The sequence below is a fragment of the Xenopus laevis genome, chromosome 9_10L (genome assembly GCF_017654675.1).
Source record: "Xenopus laevis strain J_2021 chromosome 9_10L, Xenopus_laevis_v10.1, whole genome shotgun sequence".
Classification (NCBI taxonomy): Eukaryota; Metazoa; Chordata; class Amphibia; order Anura; family Pipidae; genus Xenopus; species Xenopus laevis.
In genome coordinates this window covers 18,514,252-18,538,619 of record NC_054387.1, presented here as the reverse complement: position 1 = coordinate 18,538,619, position 24,368 = coordinate 18,514,252, and the positions used below count along the sequence as shown (strand labels likewise).

At 45.7% G+C, this 24,368-nt stretch overlaps 3 protein-coding genes across 4 annotated transcripts in view; 1 reads left to right on the top strand and 2 right to left on the bottom strand.

Moving 5' to 3' along the window:
* The window catches only part of LOC108700953 (helicase with zinc finger domain 2-like), a 32,634-nt gene extending 26,815 nt beyond the window's left edge, over window positions 1–5,819 (bottom strand). Inside the window, exons 1-2 of the mRNA XM_041577441.1 lie at window positions 5,374–5,819; window positions 858–1,800 (exon numbers count right to left, since the gene is read on the bottom strand). Coding sequence (XP_041433375.1) covers window positions 858–1,798 — 941 coding nt within the window. The 5' untranslated portion in view covers window positions 1,799–1,800; window positions 5,374–5,819. The remainder of the gene's footprint in view (window positions 1–857; window positions 1,801–5,373) is intronic.
* The window catches only part of LOC108701997 (traf2 and NCK-interacting protein kinase), a 1,005,599-nt gene that overhangs the window by 610,853 nt on the left and 370,378 nt on the right, over window positions 1–24,368 (top strand). The window lies entirely within an intron of this gene.
* gmeb2.L (glucocorticoid modulatory element binding protein 2 L homeolog) lies at window positions 9,213–22,637 on the bottom strand. 2 transcript variants are annotated; one of them, NM_001094962.1, is made up of 10 exons: window positions 22,621–22,637; window positions 20,200–20,351; window positions 19,187–19,281; window positions 18,594–18,724; window positions 17,522–17,625; window positions 16,948–17,105; window positions 16,096–16,176; window positions 15,623–15,760; window positions 15,334–15,456; window positions 9,213–11,091 (listed from the first exon to the last, which is right to left on the bottom strand). In NM_001094962.1, exons 2-10 carry the CDS (start codon window positions 20,316–20,318, stop codon window positions 10,439–10,441), a joined length of 1,602 nt encoding a protein of 533 aa, NP_001088431.1. In that variant the 5' UTR covers window positions 20,319–20,351; window positions 22,621–22,637; the 3' UTR covers window positions 9,213–10,438. The 2 variants fall into 2 exon arrangements, with proteins under 2 accessions (NP_001088431.1, XP_018090021.1); XM_018234532.2 differs by lacking the exon at window positions 22,621–22,637 and adding an exon at window positions 21,158–21,544.

Sequence of the window (24,368 nt, the reverse complement as noted above, 5' to 3'; positions counted from 1 at the left end):
TTTTGTCCTAATGCATTAAAGTCAATGGGCGTTTTTCTTATGCGACTTTTTTATCCTAATGTATTAAAGTCAATGGCCGTTTTTTCTTACGGCGACTTTTTTGTTCTAATGCATTAAAGGAGAATTCAACCCTTTAGGAAATAAACCTCTACCTCCCACCCCACGTAGACCCTCCCATCTCCCCCCCAGCCTAACTGCCCCCCCAGGGAAATGCCCCATACTTTATACATACCCCTCGGCACAGATTCTGTCATCTGAGTTCCATGCAGCCATCTTGTTTTCTTTTTTTCTTTCTTTTTTCATGAGTTTCAGCAAATGCAAACCGTCAAATTGCTCCAACTGCGCATGTGCCGATATGCCGATTTCCCACTCAGCTTGCTGAAGACCCGGAAGATGGCTGCGTGGAACTCTGATGCCCGAATCTGCGCCGAGAGCTAAGTATAAAGTATGGGGCATTTTCCTGGGGGGGGAGTTAGGTTTAGGGGAGGAGGGAGGGGGGTCTACGTGGGGTGGGTTGGGTCGGTATGGTTTTATTTCTTAAAGGGTTGAATTCTCCTTTAAAGTCAATGGGTGTTTTTTCTTATGGCGACTTTTTGTCCTCATGCATTAAAGTCAATGGGCGTTTTTTCTTATTGCAACTTTGGCATTAAAGTCATTTTTTTTTCGTGGTGAAAAGTTCGCACATGTCGAAATTCGGAATTTCAGCGCAAATCCATGGCTGCCGAATAAATTCACTCATCACTACTAGTCAGCTGTTTGCCCCAGGTAGCCAATCAGGTGTTTGCTAGTAACCCATAGTAACCAAATCGCTGTTTGCTCCTGGTCTAACATTCTATAGAAACCAATCAGGCACTTACCTGTTGCACAGGGTGAAGCTGTCTTTGCCCAGAGGTGGAGCTCGGTAATTCCACACAGTTAGTGAATCTGATGCCATCATTCTGCCATGTTCCAGGCTAGAGCAGTGCATCTCAAAGCTCTCTTGGGAGGTGGCACTGACTCGACATAAGCGGCAGTAGAAACCCATATTTATTGCATCTTGCCCCATTAGCTCCCCCCGGGTGAGTCCAGCATCCTTCTCTGCCTTCCACACTGCCAGTTCCACCTCACTGTGTGCTTTAGGGCACTGCCTTCCTGCTGACCCGCACATGAGCCCACGGGATGACTGGCTGCAGAGGCATATGTGCTGGGAGCATGGCATGGGATGAATAGGGTTGCACTGCTTCTTAGTCTCATTAATCAGAATGTGCATCAGGAGGGGCACAGGCCGGGGGTGAGACTGGCACAAGACTGTGACCATGGGGGGACTCTGATAAAAACACTGCTCACACACTTCTTGAAACTGCCCTCCATATTCATTAAGGATGTCCTGCCAGCTGCTGGGGGCATTGGGAAGAGTGTCAGAGTGTTGGGTGGGTTGCAGAAGTGCCCGCAGTTGGCTCCTTTCCAATTGATGTTTCCGTTCAAAGGACCAGATCAACTTCTCTTCCTCATTCCAGGAGAAGGTACAATTCTGCTGGTGCCTGGTGCACCCAGTTCTGGGCCCGAAATGCCAACACACCTCATACCGGGCTGGCAGTGGGAAAACGGGCAGTCGTCTGATCTCATACCACTCCTGCCTGGCAGTGGCACTCTTAGATTTAGCCAAGAGAAGTTGAGTACCACAGATGTGCTGGCACGGCACCAGGATGTATGTAACAACATATTTCTTACGGCAGCAGGTACCACATGCCAGTCGCAGTTCTACCTCCTCCTGAAGCCTTGCCAGGCTGCTCTCCACTGAGTGTGACAAGTGCACCATAACTGCCCCAAAAAAAAAAAAAGATTCAGAGATGTGGCTATTTTTTGTGCGACTCTATTGCACTTGGAATGGTGGAGCATTGCAAGGAGGAACACACAATCATTCCCAGTTTGAAGAATGCAGCTTAAGGCCAAGCTTCCCTGGTGACCCCCCCACTACACACACACACACACACACACACACACACACACACACACTAGGGCAATGCTCTCTTTATGGAGGCTAGAATAAGGGCAAGTTTGGTGAGACCCTAAAGAAGCAGTCACAGGTAGGAAAATCAAGAATGCGGAGTATTGTAGAAAAAATGAGATAGCTGTGAAAGATGGGAGAGAAAGACAAGATGGAGAAAGTGGAGCAAGATGGAGAGTAGGGCAAGATGAAAACAGTTGGACATTGGACTTCCCTCCAGGCCTTTCAAAGGAATATTTGACTCAATGGCAGCAGGGCACAATTACACAAATTGTATGTGAACATATTAAAGAGACCTTGCCACCTGGAGAATACTTCCGATACCAACAAATGGCGAGCTTTATTCAGATACATCAAATACAGACACTCTTATCTCTACAGAATTCAAAACTCTATGCCGTCATTTAACACCTCCTACACGCAATATCTCATCTATACACCGCATACTTTCGGATGAACAACTGCCTCCACAACCACTTCTTATAAAATGGGGAGAAGCCCTTAACCAAACATTTTCAGAACAGGAACAAGAGGACATTGTTCTTAAATCCTGCATTGGGCCTAGGAGTTGCCGCATCCTTGAAAGCAACTACAAGATCTTAACAAGGTGGTACAACACTCCTACCAAAATGAGCATAATCTATCAAGGAATATTAGATAAATTCCGATTGCTGTGGAATGCACGGATATACAGAAATATTGGACTGAGATCCTGACCATATGCAAGGATAAGCTCAAGCTAACTATTGAGACAACACTGACAGCGATCTTGCTCCACCACAATACCACCTCGACACGCCTTTACAATAAATCCCTGACACAATACGCTTTAAATGCAGGGAAAATTCTGATTCCCCACACCTGGAAATCCATGCTTGTGCCAACTCTTTCTGAATGGACTACTGAAATGGAAGAAATCTGCAAATTTCAAGAAATACATGCTGAATCTCAAACAGCTATATGGAAACACTGGGCCACTTGGTCACCTTGGAGTCAATACTTGGAAGAAGTTATACACTGACATAGAGGTGATAGATATCTGCCAAACTGTGCTAGGGAAAACATCTTTGATCAACAATTTTTTTGCTATTATTTGTATGTAAATACTTTGTTACTTAATATAGAGCTTTCTAAACCTAACTATATTTTGAAAGTGTTTAACTCTCTATTTAAATGACTTAATTTCATATTAACAAACTTTTAACAGCCTAGAATCCCCCCCCCCCTTTTCCCTGTTTTTTCTCTTTGTTTTTCTTTCTTCTTTTTCCCCTAATTCAGTTCCAATTTAGCAGATGCACCCTATACAGACACCAGGCCATTGACAGCGCACTGTAGCTAGGTACAAAACAGTAGCTGAAAAGAATGATAATCCCGCACGACACTGTCGCTTTGTTCACTTGGTAAATGGTTCACAAGAATCAGGACAGCGTATATATGATATTGCATTAATATTATGAATATGTACAATGTTACTGAGAAACTGTGCAACGTATGTGAAAAATGTTTTATATGAAATTGAATGAAACATTAATATTAAACTGCAATAAAAAATAAAGATTTAAAAAAAAAAAAAAAGAAAACAGTTGGACAAGATGGGGACAGTAGAGCAAAATGGAAAGAGCAGGACAAGATAGAGACAGTATTTAAAGATGGAGACAGCAGGGCAAGATGGAGACAGTATAAAAAGATGGAGACAGCAGGGCAAGATGGAGAAAGTAGGACAAGCTGGAGACCGAAAGGCAAGAGAGACACAGTAGGACATAATTGTAAGATGGTGATAGTGGGACAAGATAGAGAGAGTTGGACAAGGTGAAGACTAAAGGACAAGATGGAGAAAGTAAAACAAGATGGAGTAAGTAGAGCAAGATGAAGACGGAAGGGCAAGATGGAGACAGTAGGACATTACAGGGACAGTAGGACAAGATGGGAACATTATAGGATGAGACAATGGGCAAGGTTGAGAAAGCATAGCAAGATGAAGACAGTAGGACACGCTGGAGACAGTAGGGCACTAAGGAAACACTAGGGCACTATGGAGACTGTAGTGCAGGATGAAGACAGTAGGTCACTATGGAGACTGAGGAGACAGTAGGACACTGAGGAGACAGTAGGGTACTATGGACACTAAGGAGACAGTATTACACTGAGGAGACAGTAGGGCTGGATGAAGACAGTAGGTCACTATGGAGACTGAGGAGACAGTAGGACACTGAGGAGACAGTAGGGTACTATGGACACTAAGGAGACAGTATTACACTGAGGAGACAGTAGGGCTGGATGAAGACAGTAGGACACTGAGGAGACAGTAGGGCACTAAGGAGACGGTAGGACACTGAGGAGACAGTAGGGGACTATGGACACTAAGGAGACAGTATTACACTGAGGAGACAGCAGGGCTGGATGAAGACAGTAGAGCACTATGGAGACTGAGGAGACAGTAGGACACTGAGGAGACAGTAAGGTACTATGGACACTAAGGAGACAGTATTACACTGAGGAGACAGTAGGGCTGGATGAAGACAGTAGGACACTGAGGAGACAGTAGGGGACTATGGACACTAAGGAGACAGTATTACACTGAGGAGACAGTAGGGCTGGATGAAGACAGTAGAGCACTATGGCGACTGAGGAGACAGTAGGACACTGAGGAGACAGTAGGGCACTAAGAAGACGGTAGGACACTGAGGAGACAGTATTACACTGAGGTCTGAGGAGACAGTAGGGCTGGATGAAGACAGTATGGCACTATGGAGACTGAGGAGACAGTAGGACACTGAGGAGACGGAGGAGACTGTAGCGCAGTAGGGCACTATGGAGCCAGTATTATACTGAGGAGACAGTAGGACACTATGGAGACTGAGGAGACAATATTACACTGAGGAGACAGTAGGACACTGAGGAGACGGAGGAGACTGTAACGCAGGATGAAGACAGAAGGGCACTATGGAGCCAGTATTATACTGAGGAGACAGTAGGACACTATGGAGACGGAGGAGACAGTATTACACTGAGGAGACAGTAGGACAAGCTGGAGACAGTAACACCATGTAGTAGTATCAGATCTGCAGTCATTCAGTTGTTGAGGTGTGAGTCACGGCAGCCACAGACAGCTCAAGGCTGATGACCCGGCCGGGCTACTGGGTCTATAACGATGTAAGTGTATAATTCTATAACGACCAAGTGGCGGACTACAACAGTACTTGAACCCCAGAACTCTAGAAACCACAGGGCAGCTCATATAATATTGAAGCAGGTAGCAAGTCACAAAATGACGACCGCAGCCAGCGAGATGGCAGCCAATCAGGAAGCAGCTCGGGAAAGCGTCGATCCTGTGTATCCCTTTACTGCGGGCACTCGCGGGGTGGGAGACTATTCCAATGTCTTACCTTGTGCAGGAGGATCAGCCCAACATCCCGGGTCTCTCCCACCAATTAATGGCACCTGCCGGCTTCCTGTAGGTCCCCTCGGTGTGAGTCAAGCGATTTTATTTGTCTCTTCCTTTCCCTGTGTCTCAACGTCTCTCCGTCAGTTTCGCTTCTAACTTTCGTTTCTCTTTTTCATAGCCAATTCATTTGTGTGATGTCACAGGCTCCTCCCACCCACCCTGCCTGATCCACTGGGTAAAAGCACCAAAGGCACAGAGAGGGTACAGAGGGGAAGGAATGTCATACAGTGGCACAGATAGGGCACAGAGGGGAGGGAGTGGCATACAGTGGCACAGAGAGGGTACAGAGGGGAGGGAATGTCATACAGTGGCACAGAGGGGAGGGAGTGGCATACAGTTGCACAGAGAGGGCACAGAGGGGAGGGAGGGGCATACAGTGGCACAGAGAGTGTACAGAGGGGAGGGAATGTCATACAGTGGCACAGAGAGGGCACAGAGGGGAGGGAGTGGCATACAGTGGCACAGAGAGGGTACAGAGGGGAGGGAGTGGCATAAAGTGGCACAGAGGGGAGGGAGTGGCATACAGTGGCACAGAGAGGGTACAGAGGGGAGGGAGTGTCATACAGTGGCACAGAGAGGGTACAGAGGGGAGGGAATGTTATATAGTGGCACAGAGGGGAGGGAGTGGCATACAGTGGCACAGAGAGGGTACAGAGGGGAGGGAATGTCATACAGTGGCACAGAGAGGGCACAGAGGGGAGGGAGTGGCATACAGTGGCACAGAGAGGGTACAGAGGGGAGGGAGTGGCATACAGTGGCACACAGAGGGCACAGAGGGGAGGGAGTGGCATACAGTGGCACAGAGAGGGTACAGAGGGGAGGGAATGTCATACAGTGGCACAGAGGGGAGGGAGTGGCATACAGTGGCTCAGAGGGGAGGGAGTGGCATACAGTGGCACAGAGAGGGTACAGAGGGGAGGGAGTGGCATACAGTGGCACAGAGGGGAGGGAGTGGCATACAGTTGCACAGAGAGGGTACAGAGGGGAGGGAATGTCATACAGTGGCACAGAGAGGGTACAGAGGGGAGGGAATGTCATACAGTGGCACAGAGAGGGTACAGAGAGGAGGGAGTGGCATACAGTGGCACAGAGGGGAGGGAGTGCCATACAGTTGCACAGAGAGGGTACAGAGGGGAGGGAGTGGCATACAGTGGCACAGAGAGGGTACAGAGGGGAGGGAGTGGCATACAGTGGCACAGAGGGGAGGGAATGTCATACAGTGGCACAGAGAGGGTACAGAGGGGAGGGAATGTCATACAGTGGCACAGAAAGGGTAACAGAGGGGAGGGAATGTCATACAGTGGCACAGAGAGGGTACAGAGGGGAGGGAATGTCATACAGTGGCACAGAAAGGGTAACAGAGGGGGAGGGAATGTCATACAGTGGCACAGAGAGGGTACAGAGGGAAGGGAATGTCATACAGTGGCACAGAGAGGGTACACTGCAAATATGTTTTTTGCGTCAAGGCTCTGTTTAAAGGGGTGGTTCACTTTAACATTAACTTTTTGTATGTTATAGAATAGCCAATTCTGAGCAACTTTTTAATTGGCCTTCATGATTTTTTTTATATAGTTTTTGAATTATTTGCATTCTTTGGACTCTGTTCAGCTTTTAAATGCGGGTCATTGACCCAGTGACCCGCATTTAATTATTTTCAAAAATCGAAAAAAAGAAATGCTCTGTAAGGCAACACATTTTTTGGTATTGCTACTTTTTATTACTCATCTTTCTATCTAGGCCCTCTCATTTTTCATAGTCCAGTCTCTAATTCAAATCAGTGCATGGTTTCTAGGATAACTTGGACCCTAGCAACCCGATTGCTGCATTTTATAATTATGTTGTACCAATGTGTATGTGGATATCTGCCTATGTGCTTCAGGAGATTTCAGAAGGGAAATAATTGAAGGGGAAGTTCAAATAAATGGTTTCCTAGGTTATGGATAAGCAACTTTGGAGTTGGTCTTGATTTTTTATTTTCTGTGGGTTTTAAAATTTTAGCCTTCATATTCCTGTCTCTTTCTGATCTACAACTGGGGGTCACTCAACCCCCCCTCCCTGCAACCAAAACAGATGAACCATGAGGCTTAAATTATCCCTCCATTCAGTATTTATTTCCCATTTTTCAGTTTCTAACTGCTACGTGGTCGCTAAAATAATTAAACCTTAGCAACCAGGCATCTGTTGGATTTGAAGTGAGAGATGCACAAGACATAAGGCTTCACTCTCAGCCCCCCCCCCCACAATGCAACCAGTATGGATATGAACTGGTTAAATTGGGAGAGAGAATTTTATTAAATGCCTTCTCCTCCCCCCACAGTTGCTATGCAGCACCACCAAGTAGGAACCTCATGGTTTGATTCACACAGCAGTAAGAATACACTTCCAACACAAAGACTATTTATTAGGGGTCCAGCTGGTAGTAACTCACTCCTTACATAAAGATACCAGTAAGGAATGTGCTTCAAAATGAACCTCAAGGGCAGACACGGAGACAGGCCCGGACTGGCAATCCGTGGGTTCTGGCAAATGCCAGAGGGGCTGCTGTGTGGTTCAATAGAAAGTTACCATATAGTGGGCTGGTAGGGGTCTGTTTGGGCTGGTAGAGGGCTGTTTGGGCCTCTGTGTACTTGGAATGGCAGGGCCTATTTTGACTCCCAGTCCAGGCCTGCGTGGAGATTCAGAGACAAATCACCTCTTCTTCGGGCGACTCATCTCCCCGAACTGCCATCCAATCTAAATCGCCGGCGGGCCGGCGGGATGGCACTCGGAGCCTCACTTTGGGCGACTTCGGAAAACGAAGCGCTCTGAGTGCTATCCCGCCGGCGATTTCAATTCTAGCCGGCAGGAAGGCAGCTCAGGGAGATTAGTCGCGCGAAGAAGAGCCGATTTGTCGCCGGGCGACTAATCTCCCCAAATCTCCATGTGTGTCTCTGCCCTAAATGTTGACTCAACCCTTGTTTACCTTCCAAAAACTTTTTTTCAGTTCAGTTGTTTTTAGATTGTTCCCCAGAAATGAAGACTTTTTTCAATTACTTTCCATTATTTATTTTTTACAGTTTTTTACTGTTAAAAGTTGAATGTTTCTGTCTCTGGTGTTTCAGTCTGGCCGCTCAGTAATTCAGGTGCAGACTCTAAAGTGTTACAATTTTGCAACATTGAGCAGAATCTCAGGAATATTAGCAACTATTGTATCAATTCTAACAGCTGCCTGTAATGAAACCCAGAGATTCAGCTCAGCAGGGACAAAGATAATAAATGTATCAACTATATGTATCCATTTAGTACAGTTTACAGGGTCAGCGACCCACCTTCCAGAGCTGCTTCACAGGGAGAAATAATTTCCCATGAACTTCCATTGACCAGGAAAGAGAGAGGAGTGCCGTAGAATGGTTTCTTCCATCCTAGCAAACCAGCAGGATAAAGGCATTTTTGAGCCCATAGTTTTACTTCCCCATTTACAGAGTTTGGAAGGACATTAGACCTGATGGTCAATATTAGTGATGAGCGAAATTTTTCACCAACTTTCACCGCAAAAATGTAACCCATGGACTCTAATGGGTAAAAAAAATAGTTGTGCGCCAAAAAAATTCAAACAATTTGTCGCACGTCAAAAAAAAATCTCCCGTAGACTTCAATGCATTTTGGTGAATTTTCACCGCTTCACAAATTTTTGGCATTTGTGAAATGGGTCAGATTCTCTCATCACTAGTCAATATCCTACATACCTGAACCTCGTGAGAGACGGTGTCCAGGCCAAGAACTGACCATACATCAGAGCAGTAAGAAACAGCCTTTAAAGCTTTATTGGGCAGAGAGTGGAAGTAAATAACAAGAAATCAGACAACATGGAGTCCAATAAACACAAGTGGGCACTATGATTGGGCCCGAGGTGAAGAGTAAAGGCTTCATCATTTACCTTTACAGCAGGAATGTGCAACCTGCATCTCCCTAGAAGCCGTGCAACTACAATGTAGCAGGAGTTGCAGTTCAACATCTGAGAGAGCAACATGCCTAGTTTCGGGCAGATTTATTGATCATGTGACCCATTCAAGGGCTGTTTGCATGGAAGGACAGGTACAAGTGTAATGTCCAAGATATAGTCATGCCACCTGCAGCCCTAGGGTCTTTGTGCCCACTGTAAGTATTGCCCTGGGGCAAGAGTAGCAAAATCCAGCAGGGAAATCTCTTCTAAGGAAATAGCCAGTGAGGGCAGCCAGTGTCATTTAATATATTCAATGCGGAAAAGGGCTGGTCCGGTCCTACAGCAGGCAGCATTATCAAAAATAAACTACATTGCATCCTCAATGCCCTCAAGTGGAAAAACACCATCACTTCATGGCCAAATCACTGCTGTTTATTGGGTTTCCAAATGCTTTCCAACTCAAGCCCCCCTTCCCAAATAGCCAACATAAGCTCTGTTCAACTTCCCCAGAGAGAAAAACAGCAACAGAATCTGAGGCCACTACCAAGGGCAGTCCTTATAGTTTCGATTCTGGGACAGAATACCCTGCAGGGGGGAAGCCTTGATGGACTTGAGGAAAAGGGAAAGTGGCTCATTGCTTAGGTTCTTTCTCATCACATGGGTGGGAATGCTGACTTTGGCATGAGCGGGTGGGGAGATGTTAGCCCTTGCAAACACTCAGGCCTGGAAGAGATTTGGGGAAGGTTATATAGAGCACCTTGCCTGCACCCCTGGCTCCCAGCTCTCCCTGCTCCATCATGTTCTGGGGGCCCAGGAAATGTGTTCCCGTCCTGTGTTTCCTCTTAGCTGTAGAAGCCAAGGCTGAGGACAAGGAGTCCTATGAAACAGTTTGTTACCCTGTTCAGACTGACCTGCAAGGATAAAGCTGCAAGCAAAGAAGCATATATATCAACTGCAGCTCTGTCCCCCCCAGCACAGATGGAAATATCCCTCTTTGGTTCAGCATTGTCCTCATTCAGGGGCTGTCCTCCCTGTCCAGCACCTGAGCAATGTTGTGAGACACACACAGTACCTCCAGCTGCCACTAATTCTGCTCTTGCTCCTCCTCCTCCTCCTCTGTGAGTGAGGTCACCTCAATGGTGGTCTGCTCCTCCTCCCCTTCTCCAGTACCACAGGGCATGGCCACAATAGTGCTTCCCGCTGGAGCAATCTGGGCTAAATTCTGTATGGCCCCCAGGCCCTGCAGGGTGAGAAGCTGCATGGGACTCAACACCTTGAAAACAGTATTGCTGTCCTGCATGGCTGCCGTGCTCAGGACCGTGAGGTTGGAAGAGTCGGGGTGAATCTCCAGTGTGCTGGGGAAGTTACTGCCTGAAGGTGTGACAATGGTGTAACCTCCCATCATGGGTGAGGAGGGAGAGGAAGTGTTCTTGCTGAAAGCAGGATAGCTAGAAGACATAGGGATGCTGCTGGACAGTATTTTGCTGAACGGGAAGCTGTTCAGCTGAGAGAGGGTCATTCCCTGGGGCAGAGTGATGTGGGTGGGCTGTGCTGGAGTCTGTGCACTGATGGCTGCTGGGCCCGACGTGGCACGGGACAGGCGTGGTCTCTTGGCTGGTGGTGGTGGCGGTGGTACATTGACTGGTGTCAGAGTCATAAGAACATTGTTGAGATGCTGAGACTTGTTTTTGAGTTCCTTGGCCCTTCTCCTGTTTTCATCACATTGCTGCTCTAGTGCTGGAATAAAGAGAATGGGTATTAATATGGGCACACATGCCTTTGTATTTACAGGGACACAGGCACCAGGCTAAACCTCTGTTACAAAACCTATTTTCTGATTTTAGTCTATTGTAAGGTTTTTTTTTAATTCAGGTAGTTTTTATTGAGAACACAAAACACATCACAGAACAGTCAGTAGGTATAGATAACAGCGGTACTGGTTTATAGCACGAGAAGCCGGATGTCGCTGGTTAAAGATACAGCACACAGAATTATACATCAAAATTCATACTAGAAAAACAACATCAAATAATAAAAATTGTATTTTAACCTCGCATTATTACTCTGTGTTATACTGTCACTGGTCTAAGGGATATATAATGGTCCATGGGACCAATTAATTTGGTAGGGGCACTTCTAGACATAGCACATTTAATAACATTTTATAGAGAAGAGTGCTTAGCATATTCAGAGAAAACAAACATATAGGGGAGTTCATAAAAGTGGTGATATTGAGACAAAATAAAAGTGGAGATAAAAGTGTCAGATTTTCCACCAAAGTCACAAACCTCTATCTCCACTTTTGTGAATTAGCCTTTTAAAAGGAGAAGGAAAGGCTAAAACTAAGTACGCTTTATCAGAAAGGTCTATATAAATACACCAGTAAACCCTCAAAGTAATGCTGCTCTGAGTCCTCTGTCAAAAAAACACAGCATTTCTTTCCTTCTATTGTGTACTCATGGGCTTCTGTATCAGACTTCCTGTTTTCATTTTAAACCTCCAGGGCTAGGGCTTGAGCATGCTCAGTTTGCTCCTCTATCCCCCTCCCTCCTCCCCTCCCTGCTGTAATCTGAGCCCAGAGATATGTGTGAGCAGGCAAACTCAGGCCGGATGTAATGTCACACCAAGCGAATATGGCAGCTGCTATCCTAAAACAAACAGAGAGCTTCTAAAGTGGTTTACTGAGGTATGGTAAAGCATTCTACAGAATAAATATAGTGTTATAGCTTGCACTATTGTGGCTAATCTATTGACAATAAACTGCTCTGATACCTTTCCTTCTCCTTTAAACAGATTTTGTCTTTTGCATAACATCTTAACTACATTTTTTCTGAATTTGTCTTTAGCCCTTACTACACCTGTCATTCAGACATCAAATTAAGTGCTGCTAAAACTAAAAAAAAACGGCTGGGAGGCTTTACTTTTCCTTTAGATAATATGTTCACTCAAATTGCTAATATTGCCTCATTCATTAAGCTAAAACTAGTAAAATAATGCACGTGTTTGTTAAAAACCTTTTACATATAAAATTGTATAAAATACACTTTTTTTTGTTTAATCAGTTTTTTTACTTGTTTTGTTAATGAGGCTTTTTACACCTATAGGGTTAGACACAAACTTGTGCCCTGGCTATAAAAAGATAATCCCTATTAATATGATAATAATTCCCCAATAGGGCATCTACAAGAGGTGTGAAATGAAGACTGGCTGCACCAAAGCAGTGCAAATTATTTTAGAATTGATCTGACATACGGGAAAGAGTTATACTGAGCTTTACTCCATTTTTAAAATGTCGAGATAAAATGTTGTATATGTTCGGTGCTTAATAATTATATTATTCCTAGTGCTGAATATGAAAATTTAAGGTCCTCCATGTTTGGTCCTTGTGAGGTAGATAATTAGATTCCCAGAGCCCAGATAAAAAAAAAGCCAGTATGCAGGGGGATTACCTGTATGCTGGATATCTAGATAACTACCTCATAAGAACCAAACATAGAGGTGCTTTAATTTTACAGCTCAAGGGATAATATGATTACTGCCAAAAATCATATTTAGCACAACTCCTTCTTATTGCATTCATGTTGCACAAAGGGAAATACTGCCCCCTTTAGGATCAGCACAAGTCCTATTCATTGCACTCATTGTTCTACCAAAAGGGGACAAGCCATGTTTGTTCCACTCCTCTTGCAAAAGAAAGGAGGGATACTGTCCTTTTAAAGGACGAGTAACATCAAAATAATTTTTAAAAAAATTCATTAGTATACATCGAAAAATAAACACCAAGACAAATGAAACTTTAAAATCGCAAAGCTCTTATTAAGCAATAACTTACTGGAACTCCACTTTCCGCTCCTGTTCAGAAAGGGCGACTATCCATCGTGCAGCGCTGGATTTCTCCTCCCTGGCTCTCTCTCCTATTGTACTGACAGCAAGTGAAGGCGGGAGGCTTCAACCTACTATCCAAGCAGAGCTCCGCTGAGAGGGACGCCTGGGTTGTGCATTTCGTGGAGAATCGCAGTACTGGGGAGGCTGCCTGAGGACATGGCTTTGGAGAAGTTGCTGCCCCTTTGGAGAGATCCCACCCTGGACTGTTGCTGCAGCTTCGTGGCTCTGCAGAGCAATGTGGCTGTATCTATAGCTGGCTTCAGTGTAACTACCCGCTCCTGAATACAGAGTCTCTGGAGGAGCCTCGAACCAGGGCTCCCTCAGCCGCTCATAGTATTCTAGGGACCGGCTGTGCCCGTTGTCCCTCACAGTGATCACCGTGAGGCCTGAACTCCAACCTCTCCCCAGCCCAGTGCCCGTGTACTTTTACGTTTCTCCCGGAGTCCCAGTGCCCAAAGCCTTTCTGAGCCCGCAGTCTCTGTGCCCACGACTCTCAGACTCCTCCCCAGGAACCTATCGCCTACTGTCCTACCATGGGGCATAACAAGCCTGTGTACATCTCATGACTCCCAAGTGCCTTTCTGGGGTGCAGGGGCTTGAGCCGACTATTCACTGTGCGCAGCATCTGAATGTAGAGGAAGTTTCAGGAGATCGCAGCTGTAGTTGCGCCATGTGGGACTCTGAGGATCCGATTCCTGCCCCCGTGTCACCTGCCCGGCATCACAAGCAACCTCAACGCAGGTACAGTACAGAGTGCGCTGATGATCTCTGTACATCTGGAAGCGCAATGCCTCTATACGCTGAGCGATATACTGAGCGATATACTGACCGATCTTATTAGGGATAGTAATATCCTCATAAATGTCTGTACAGACCTCATCCTCAGAGTCCCACATGGCGCAACTACAGCAGTGATCTCCTGACACTTCTGCAATCTCCTGAAACTTCCTCTACATTCCGATGCTGTGCACAGTGAAGAGTCGGCTCAAGCCTCTGCACCCCAGAAAGGCACTTGGGAGTCATGAGATGTACACAGGCTCATTGTGCCACATGGTAGGACAGTAGGCGATAGGTTCCTGGGGAGGGGAGAGTCATGGGCACAGAGACTGCGGGCTCAGAAAGGCTTTGGGCACTGGGTCTCCGGGAAATGTGTAAAAGTACACAGGCACTGGGCTGGGGAGAGGTTGGGGTACTAGGGGGTTCAGGCCTCACAGCGATCGATGTGACTGTGAGGGACAACGGGCACAGCCAGTCCCTAGAATACTATGAGCGGCTGAGGGAGCCCGGGTTCGAGGCTCCTCCAGAGACTCTGTATTCGGGAGTGGGTAGTTACACCGAAGCAGGCTATAGATACATCTACATTGCTCTGCCGAGCCACAAAACTGTAGCAACAGTCCAGGGTGGGATCGCTCCAAAGGGGTAGCAACTTCTCCAAAGCCATGTCCTCAGGCAGCCTCCCCAGGACTGTGATTCTCACCGAAATGCACAACCCAGGAGTCCCTCACAGCGGAGCTCTGCTTGGATAGTAGGTTGAAGCTTCCCGCCTTCACTTGCTGTCAGTACAATAGGAGAGAGAGCCAGGGAGGAGAAATCCAGCGCTGCACGATGGATGGTCGCCCATTCTCCTTTTCTGAACAGGAGCAGAAGTGGAGTTTCAGTAAGTTATTTCTTAATAAGAGCTTTGTGATTTTAAAATTTAATTTGTCTTGGTGTTTATTTTTCGATGTATACTAACGAATCTTTTTAAATTTTATTTTGATGTTACTGGTCCTTTAATGAACAGCACAACCCCTATTCATTGTAATCATGTTGGACTAGGGGGACAGGGGATACTGCCCCTTAATAATCAGCATAAGCCCTATTCATTGTACTCATGTTGCACAAGGGGGGGTGGTTCTGCCCATTTAATTCACTGTGCAGACGTACAGAAAGCTCAGTGAGAAGCAGTCTGTTGTGCAACATGGTTAATTAAATGTAACTTTGAATGACAAGATTGGATATGGAGCTCACAGTTGGGCTACATGGCAGACATTCCTAACATCAATATTCCCATATCAACAGACATTCCCATATCAAAGTTCCAGAGAATCGTACCTGCCAAATCCCGTGTATACTGCTCCCTGGACCTGTCCATCTGGCTCTTGTGACTGGCCAACACTTTCTTAATCAGGTCCAACAAGCCAAAATTCTGAACAATGTTGTTAAGTAAGACAGCATCTAACAAAGAGGAGAAAAAAAGCATGAGAATGCTGTGGGCAAGTGGTGGCACTGGGCATGCTGAGTCCTCAAACCAGATGCCAATGAATCACAGACCCCCAGATCAGACACACCCGAATCAGAAGAACTTGCTATCCTGGAACCTTAGCATAGGATGGTTACTCACCTTGCAGCTGGATGGGTGGGCTCTGAAGACGCTGTTTTAGTCCTTTCATGGTTTCCAGCAGCTCTTGGTGAAACTCCTGGATAACTTCTTCTAACAGCCCAGCATCCTTCAGGCCCTGCCAGAACACCAGTGACTCGTCTGTATGCAGGATCAAGAAGGCCAGCAATCAATCATAGGTAAAAGTGGGGAGCATGTAGGTACAAACACACTGAAACCCCCTGAATTAACAAACTGTGGAGCATTATAAGGAATTATATCTGTAACCTCCCCCCACCCCCCCAAGAGTCTCAACTTCCTGTATGTTCACTTCCTTGTAAACCATGTGCCAGCAACCCACACCCCCGTCTAATCCTGTTATTCCTTATATGTACCCAGGGCAGCCCCTGGCACAGAACACCTACTGCTTCTTTATTATAACATTCATTTCCATGACAAGAACCCAGCCCCTGACAACCAACAACAATCAGCCTTACCCACAACTGTGCCAGTCCAGTCTCCACAACTCTCGCTTGTTTCAATGGTAATGGTGGCTGGAGTCCCATTCACTGTGAAATCTACAAAGGCAACATACAACATTATATACAGTTAGGGTTGCCACCATTTCTGGAAAAAAAATACTGGCCTTCCTATAAATTTTTTCCCTATTAATAATATCAATCATAATTTTTTCCGACCAGGCCAGTAAAATACCGACCAGGTGGCAACCCTATATACAGTGCTAGTTTCTTCTCTACTCTCCAGCCATCATGGGCCACCCCTGACATGCAGTACTGACTTGGGAAGATCACCCTACTTCCAGAATCCCACTCTCCACCCAAAAGCATTCTGTGCTCTTCTGCCACCCATAGGCAACCCCCAGACATACTCTGTATTGCTCTGGGAAGATCTCCCTACTTCTCATAATATCTGTCCAACCAAAATCCTTCTCTACTCTGCTCTGCTACCATTATAGGCAACCTGCAGACACACATGGTACTGCTCTGGGAAGATCTACACACATGGCACTGCTCTGGGAAGATCTCCCAGCTTCCCAGAATCCATTTCTCTATCCAAAATCCTTCTCTGTTCTCCTAACATGATATGAACCCCTAGGCACACAGAGTGCCGACATGGAGGGATCTTCCTGCTTCCCAGAATCCATCTATGAATATCACTGTTGGCCCCAGACACAAACTGTTCTGCGAATGGGGAGATCTCTATTCTCCCCAGAATGCTTCTCTGATCTCTTGTAAACAATGGCAGCCCCAGTTGGAAGAGATTCCCAAAACCACCACCATTCTCCATGGTAGATTATCAGATCTCCCATATTTGAGTATAATACATACTTTCTCCTGTAGCTTGGCTAATGGGAATATATTCTGTCGATGTCTGGCTACAGAGAGACAAGCGGTTCCCAGTCAAGTCGATCTTGGTGCTGCGGCAGGTGTTGGAACAGACTGTAGCATGCTGGTAGAAGTCCAGCTCCCCAGAATCCATTATTTTCCTGTCAGTATAAAACAACTCGCGGTCACTGCCATAAAAAAAATCTCCCCCCTACGGTGCTGCCCCCAATGAGATATGCTCGCCCACATGTAACTGTCCTATCATGATTGGAGGGTAGAACTTTTTGGCTATGGGAGTTTTTCCATCAGATCTCACAGGGCCTAAAATAATGGGAACATTGGGCTAAAATTTCTGAGCTGGTTCCTTGTAGTAAGTACTTCCTGGCACCATATGTCCCACAAAGTCCATAATGTCCCAGACTGATGTGGGTAAATTCATGCTCTCTATAAGGCAAGCATCACTTAAGGTTTATATAAAGGGGGAGCAAAACAATCAAACATCGATACTGCTTCCTCCCCCAAATCCCAACAAAACACCCCCCCTTTGTTCCCTATTTGATAAAGATAAGGTGCCAACCTGAGCATTACACCATTCATTCGGATCGCTCTCTTCCAATCCTTCAGTGTTGATTTCCCTGCCAGATGAACAAACTCTTTGGGGCTAATCAACATGTCATTGCACTGCAAGAGAGGGGGGCACATAATTATCTATTCATAAAATGGAACAAAAGAATAAATGGATTGGCTGGGTGGTGGTTTTTAGAAGCTGCTGATTGGCTAAAATACAGATATTGCAAAGAGAGGAAATAGCTGCTGAGATAGGAAATAGCTACTAACTGGCAAAGAGACAGATATTGAAAGGAGAGAAAAATAGCTGCTGGCTGGTTAAGGGTGGCCATAGACGGGAAGATTAAAGCTGCCTGTATCAGTCCTTTAGGGTAAGATCACATTGGGCATTTCGGGGAGATTTAGTCGCCTGGCGACTAATCGCCTCATCTTTATGGCGACCAATATCCCCGAATGCCTTCCCTCACTCTTGTGCTGGCTAAAATGAAAAATCGCCGGCACTAAGCACACGCGGCGATTCATTTTCCGAAGTTGCCTCACGAGGAAACTTCGGGCGACTTCGGAAAACGAATCGCTGCGTGTGCTTAGCGCCAGTGATTTTTCATTTGAGCCAGCGCAAGAGTGGGGAGATTGGTCACCGCAAAGATGAGGCGATTAGTCGCCAGGTGACTAAATCTCTCCGAAATGTGACCTTACCCTAAGACTGATTTGCCAGCTTATCTGCCCGGGCGTTCCGACGGGTATCAATCGATATTAGGCTAAAAATGGGCCAGACATCTTTCGGAAGGTTTGACTTTCTTTGGTGATCGAGGACCGAATTGGCTAGTTGATGTGGTCCTCATCCTGTTGGCGCACATTTCTTTTGTTGTAAGCCGATCATTTTGCACCAGGGCAAACTCAGATTAACCCGATATTGCCCTACCTTTGGTGGGCATATCGGGTTAAGATCCGTTCATTTGACAACCTTGCCAAATGAGCGGATCTTATCGTGTATGGCCACCTTAAGGAGAAAGGAAATAGCTGCTGATTGGCTGGGACGCCATGGCCATGTATGCTCTTGAGGTCAGCTATGAAGCTCTCACCTGCACACACTTCACATTGATCCCTGGACACACAAACTTTCTCCAGATGAGATTGGCTTTGCTTTCTCCACAAGTAATAGGATACAAAATTTCTGTTTCCAGACCCTCCTCTTCCTCCTCCTCCATCTTTACTTCTCATGCAACATTCAAGGGGGGGGGGAAGAAATGTCATGTCAGTAGCTGGCGCTCACAATCCCCTGATTAAACTGTAATAATACTGGCCCCAGCAACTCATTTCATAATTTTACATATAAAAGTACAAGTGAGGGATCCCTATTTAAGAAACCCATTATCTTCAGATGTGCAACAGATGTCTGACCTGGATCCATGTGACACCATACACACAACCTACACTGGTACACAAATACTTCACATTCAGTTTGTGCTACACAATCATTAATATTGACCTAGACTGATGTGCAAGGTGTCTATTCTATATATATATTCAAGAGTACCAGGGTGGGCTCCTGGCTAACAGGCACATCTTAGCCAGGCCAACACTGCTACTGCAATAGGAAATACACCACCCAAACAAGGAATGGGCTATCTCAACAATAAACAACACTGCACACATTTAAAGGGCCAGTCAATACCTAGCACTGCCTCCTTTAGCTCTGTAGAGGGACTGAAAGCAGCGGCAGCAGCAGCAGCAATATTCTCCGACTCAAGGACATCATCTGTCAGGCTCCTGTAGGAAAAGATGGAGAGCGAAAACTAAGCTTTCCTTTTATAACTATATAAAACAGAGGGGGAAGGGGACTCCTGTCCCAGGGCAATGATAAGTGTAACAAGCGTATGCTGTTTTACTTCCTCAAAGTCCACCAGGGAATGCTTAAAACTCTGGTAAGAATTACAATATTACACTAACAACAAAAGATTGAAGACTATAGGGAAATTTGGCTACAACATTGCCATGTGGGGTCATAGGGAACAACTGCTTTCACTAGAGATGTGGGAAAGAAAAAATGGAGAATGGGGACAAAGACAGTGTAGGGAAGATCACTCCACTGAGAATATTTGTGTGCATTTCTGTTTGCAGGTAAAGTTGCTGTACCATGTTAGCCAGTAAAAATGTTACAGGGCAACCCTTTTGCAATAACAAATAAGAAAAGTGGTATAAAGGGGATACTTTTATTGGCTAACTAATATAATCATAGCCTATTATTAGTTAGATTAGATTATATTAGTTAGCCAATAAAGGTATCACCTTTATAGCACTTTTGTTATTTTTTATTTCAAAAAGGTTGCCCTGTGCATTTATGGTCACAAGCAGGATCCCCTCTTACTGGGCATGATGTAGGGAGCTGGAAAGGAGGATTTCTGTGGATGTCTAGAGAAGAGGCTCTAACAAGATCTTGTTCATATGACGAAGTGTATGTGCTGTTTCTTTGCTCTTGCCTGGTAGGAATCCCAGGAGGTGTCCCCTCTCCTGTCTGTGTGTAAGTGGGGGCTACATACAATATAAGTTAATAATAATTATTTAAAGATCAGTCATATTCCTGTATTGAATAAGACAAGGATCAAGTGCGGGGTGGAAGGGATGGGGTGCACTTTCTGCTCTGTGTCTAAATATTAAATTATTGTCACTAATTTGGCTGCATCTTACCTATTTGTGGTGACCAGCACAGCTTTAACTTCCTCAACACCACTGCCATCCATAATGGTATCTGGCGTAGTTACTACTACCACCTCTTCCACATGCACGCTAACATCAGGAGTGGCCATACTGTCCTGTCAGGGAGAACCTGCACGGATTTCCTGTAAGAGAATAAATGGGGGTAACAAAGCAGCACTCGCAGTGAGAAGTGATCCAATATCCCTATAGCACTGTGGCCCAGCCTGGTATAAGGAGAATTACATAGCAAAAGCACTGGCAGGCAGGATACTGACCTAAATACCTGGCACTGCATTGGTACTCATCCCAAATTACTCTTATATTCATATTTATGTACATTATGGCACCCACTATGACTTAAACCAATGGGTGGGGGAGTGATGGATCTGGAAAATGAACCATACTGTTGATAAAACTGTCCCCAATACAGCTGCAGATCATGGCTGTAATATAATCTATCTGGCACTGCTGCAAGCCCTTCCCAAGGCCACTGGCACATTTACTGATGCACGCAAGAGGAAAATAAAACAAAGAAGAGCACTCGCATAGCACCTGAACTGGCATTGTAGTGCAGTGTCACCCACTGTAACCTGTAGCACTTAATATCCTGCTACTTGTGCCTGTAATTTACCCTCCCACTTAGATTATGTCTACAAGGCAGGGACCTCAATCCTATTGTCTCTCTGACATTTAGCTATTAATCTTTAATGTAACTGTACTTTGTATTTCCTACTATAATGACGTCTGTTTGTTCTATTTACTATTCTGCCGCACAGTACCGCTAGGGTTGCCACCTGGCCGGTATTTTACCGGCCTGCCCTGTATAAATGATGGTTGATCCCAATGTTAATTATAAGGAAAAAAGGTAAATACATAGGAAGGCTGGTATTTTTTCCAGAAAAGGTGGCAACCCTGCGTACTGCAGTATAAATAAAACTATAAATGGTACCTTTGGTGTACCCCGTCTTAGAGTCTGAACTATAATATTACACCATAGGGTCACACCACAGGATCCATCCCCAAAGTGTAGAACAGAACACTGGTAAAGCACCATGGGGTGCCAATGCCAAATGTAGGAGACAGATTCATATCCAGAGTATGACGTCGGCACCTATCGATTTCATGCCAGTGCTCTGCTGCTGGGGTATTTCATTCCCTCTCCACGTGGCTAAATGGCATCTACCCATATACCCATAGACCTAAGGAACATCTAAGTACCAATATACAGCAGCCTATTGGATCTTAAAACTTCACAAAAAGGCAGGTAAGCTAGATAAATAGATATTAAAGAGGATGTTCATCTCCAAACACTTTTTCCAGTTCAGTTAGTTTCAGATTGTTCACTATAAACAAAGACTTTTCCCAATTACTTTCTATTTGTAACTGTTCTAATATTGAAGCGTAAAGTTTCGTTTTTCACCTTCTAAAGCAAGTTTACATTAGTTGATACATTTGTTATCTTTGTCCCTGCAGAGCAGAATCCCAGAGTTCCATTAAATGCAGCTGTTAGAATTGATACAATGGTAGACTGAAACACCAGAGACACAAACATTAAACTATACGTGTACATTTTGGAAAAACAGTAAAAAAAATAAAAAGCAATTGAAAAAGGTCTTTGTTTATGTGAATAATCTGAAAACAACTCAACTGAAAGAGTGTTTGGAAGATGAACAGCTCCTTTAAGGGTGCTGGGAGCTCAGACTACCAAGACTATAGGGGGATTCTATATAAATATAGGCAATACCATGGGGTAACACTACAGGACGAGTATATAGTTAGTCTAAATGGATCTATAAAACAAATCCTGTCCTATGTTATTGGCATCACTGGTAAGTGACAAGTGGGCAAACCTAGTAGTGGGGGATGGAGGCTCAGATGTAGCCAAGTGCCACCGAAGGGGCGAGTATAAACAATTGGCAGATAGATAAGAACAAAGGGAAGATATTTGTGGAGGGACAGGAAGGGCGTGGCCTGGACCCCACAATAAAAGGGCCACTAAGAAGGAAAGGACACTGACTAGCAATAGGACCACCATAAGGGCCAATGACTGTTATATAAGATTGATGGGGGGAACATGGAATCATAATTTCACAACACCACAAGGCAGCATTTTACACGTCACTGTTTTACATCCGCTTTTCCCTAGGCTTGGGCCCCAGCCTTGTTGCAGTGCTAGTGGCCCCGCCTATCTATCCCCCAAGCCTGCTTTAAAGGACCAAGGCGTAAGTGAGTCGCCATGGAGACAGCCATAAGACAAGTACAAAGCCCGGTGCAGGCCGGTGGCGGCTGGGGGCTCCAGTTGCTATGGAGACGGACGGGCCGTGCGGAGGTGACGCTACCCGCGTGCTCACGGCCCAGCACGTACTGACGCTCCGCAGGGAGCCAGACGCCGGCGCGTAGGGCGGTACTTACCTGCTCCAAACCCAGAGATACTGACTGAACGGGAGGGGCTGCGCTGGCGGAAAGGTTCCGGTAGTCGTGCGGGGAGAAGACCGACGGGGGGAAGGGGGCGCGCTCACGTGACTGGCAGAGATCGGGCCTGCCAATGGAGTTGAGGCCTGAGCCAGTGCGCATGTATAGTAACGTAGCCAGTAGGTGGCGCTGTGGGCAATAAAGTAAATATAATTCACGCCTACTCGTGGGGCACACTGGGAGTTGTAGTTTTGTCAGTGACCTCTTGGTTGTTCTGTTTATGATTATATTGCCAGGTCTCATATCGTGCTGTGCTCTAGGTTTCCACTGTGCCTCCTCCCCATACCCTATAAATACTCCCAACATCCTCAGATTGTGCCTCCTCCCCCATTCCCTATAAATACTCCCAACATTTTAAATCCCCAGATAAATACACCCAATTCCCAGATTGTGCCTCCTCCCCCATACCCTATAAATACTCCCAATATTTTAAATACACAGATAAATACACCCAATCCCCAGATTGTGCCTCCTCCCCATACCCTATAAATACTCCCAACATTTTAAATACACAAACCCCCAATCCCCAGATTGGGCTCCCTCCCCCATACCCTATAAATACTCCCAACATTTTAAATCCCCAGATAAATACCCCCAATCCTCACATTGTGCCTCCATCCCCATTCCCTATAAATACTCCCAACATCTTAAATCCCCAGATAAATACCCCCAATCATCAGATTGTGTCTCCTCCCCCCATATATAAATACTCCCAACATTTTAAATCCCCAGATAAATACCCCCAATCCCCAGATTGTGTCTCCTCCCCCCATACCCTATAAGTACTCCCAACATCTTAAATCCCCAGATAAATAGCCCCAGCATCCCGGTCCCCAGATTGTGCCTCCTCCCCCCCCCCTCATGCCATAACTTAACAACTCCCAGCACCTCCAATACCAAGAATTTGTGCTTCTTCCCTACCCAATATGGTTGTTACCTGGCAGGTATTTTACTGGTTAGGTCGGTAAAGACGAAGCTTGATGCCAATGTTATTTATAGGGAAAAGAATGCAAAAATATTGGAAGGCCAGTATTTTGTTCCCTAAAAGGTGGCAACACTGCTACCCAATTCCCAACACCCCTAATCAGAGATTGTGCCTCGTCCCTCACTACTCCATAAATACCCAAAGTACCCTAAATCCCATATATACTTAGCATCCCCAGATATTGTGTGTGACCCCAAGGTGAGTAGCAGGGAGTACAGTGGCCCATGGCAGCACTAATTTGATTACTTTTTCCCCAAGACTGTAGCTGCCAACATATTCCCTGGTACATACTTGACCTTTTGGCAAAGATCAAGTATAGTATCTTCTTATCAGTGGGTGGGATATCTACTAACTACAGGAGGTATGGAAGTCCCCATCCATTGGCAGAGGGAGATGGAGCCCAAGATAGCACCCCAGGCCTTGCAAACCTGGGGTGCCTAGTTTCACAGTGGGGTCAGACACCACTGGAACAGGCATTAAACACACTTAGACACATTCTTTTTCACTTTTGCCCAGCCTGTGACACAATGATTGGGCTTTTAGCTATTCATTTATTGTTTTTTATACTCCTAAGGAGTCACCTGCACTTAGCACGTTTTCAGCACTTTTGGATGCGGTGCATTAAACCCTTACCACCTGTGGGCCTTTTGGCTGGGGAGGTCAGGGATAAAGGGTCCTCGGACAAAGATAAGTCTGAAGAAAC

Excerpts from the sequence above, each read along its gene's own strand:
- gmeb2.L (NM_001094962.1), bottom strand. The coding sequence starts at position 20,318 with ATGGCCACTCCTGATGTTAGCGTGCATGTGGAAGAGGTGGTAGTAGTA. Across the intron at positions 17,106-17,521 it reads ATGAATGGTGTAATGCTCAG|GAAAATAATGGATTCTGGGG; the intron begins GTTGGCACCTTA and ends TTATACTGACAG. Across the intron at positions 11,092-15,333 it reads GTATACACGGGATTTGGCAG|CACTAGAGCAGCAATGTGAT; the intron begins GTACGATTCTCT and ends TCTTTATTCCAG.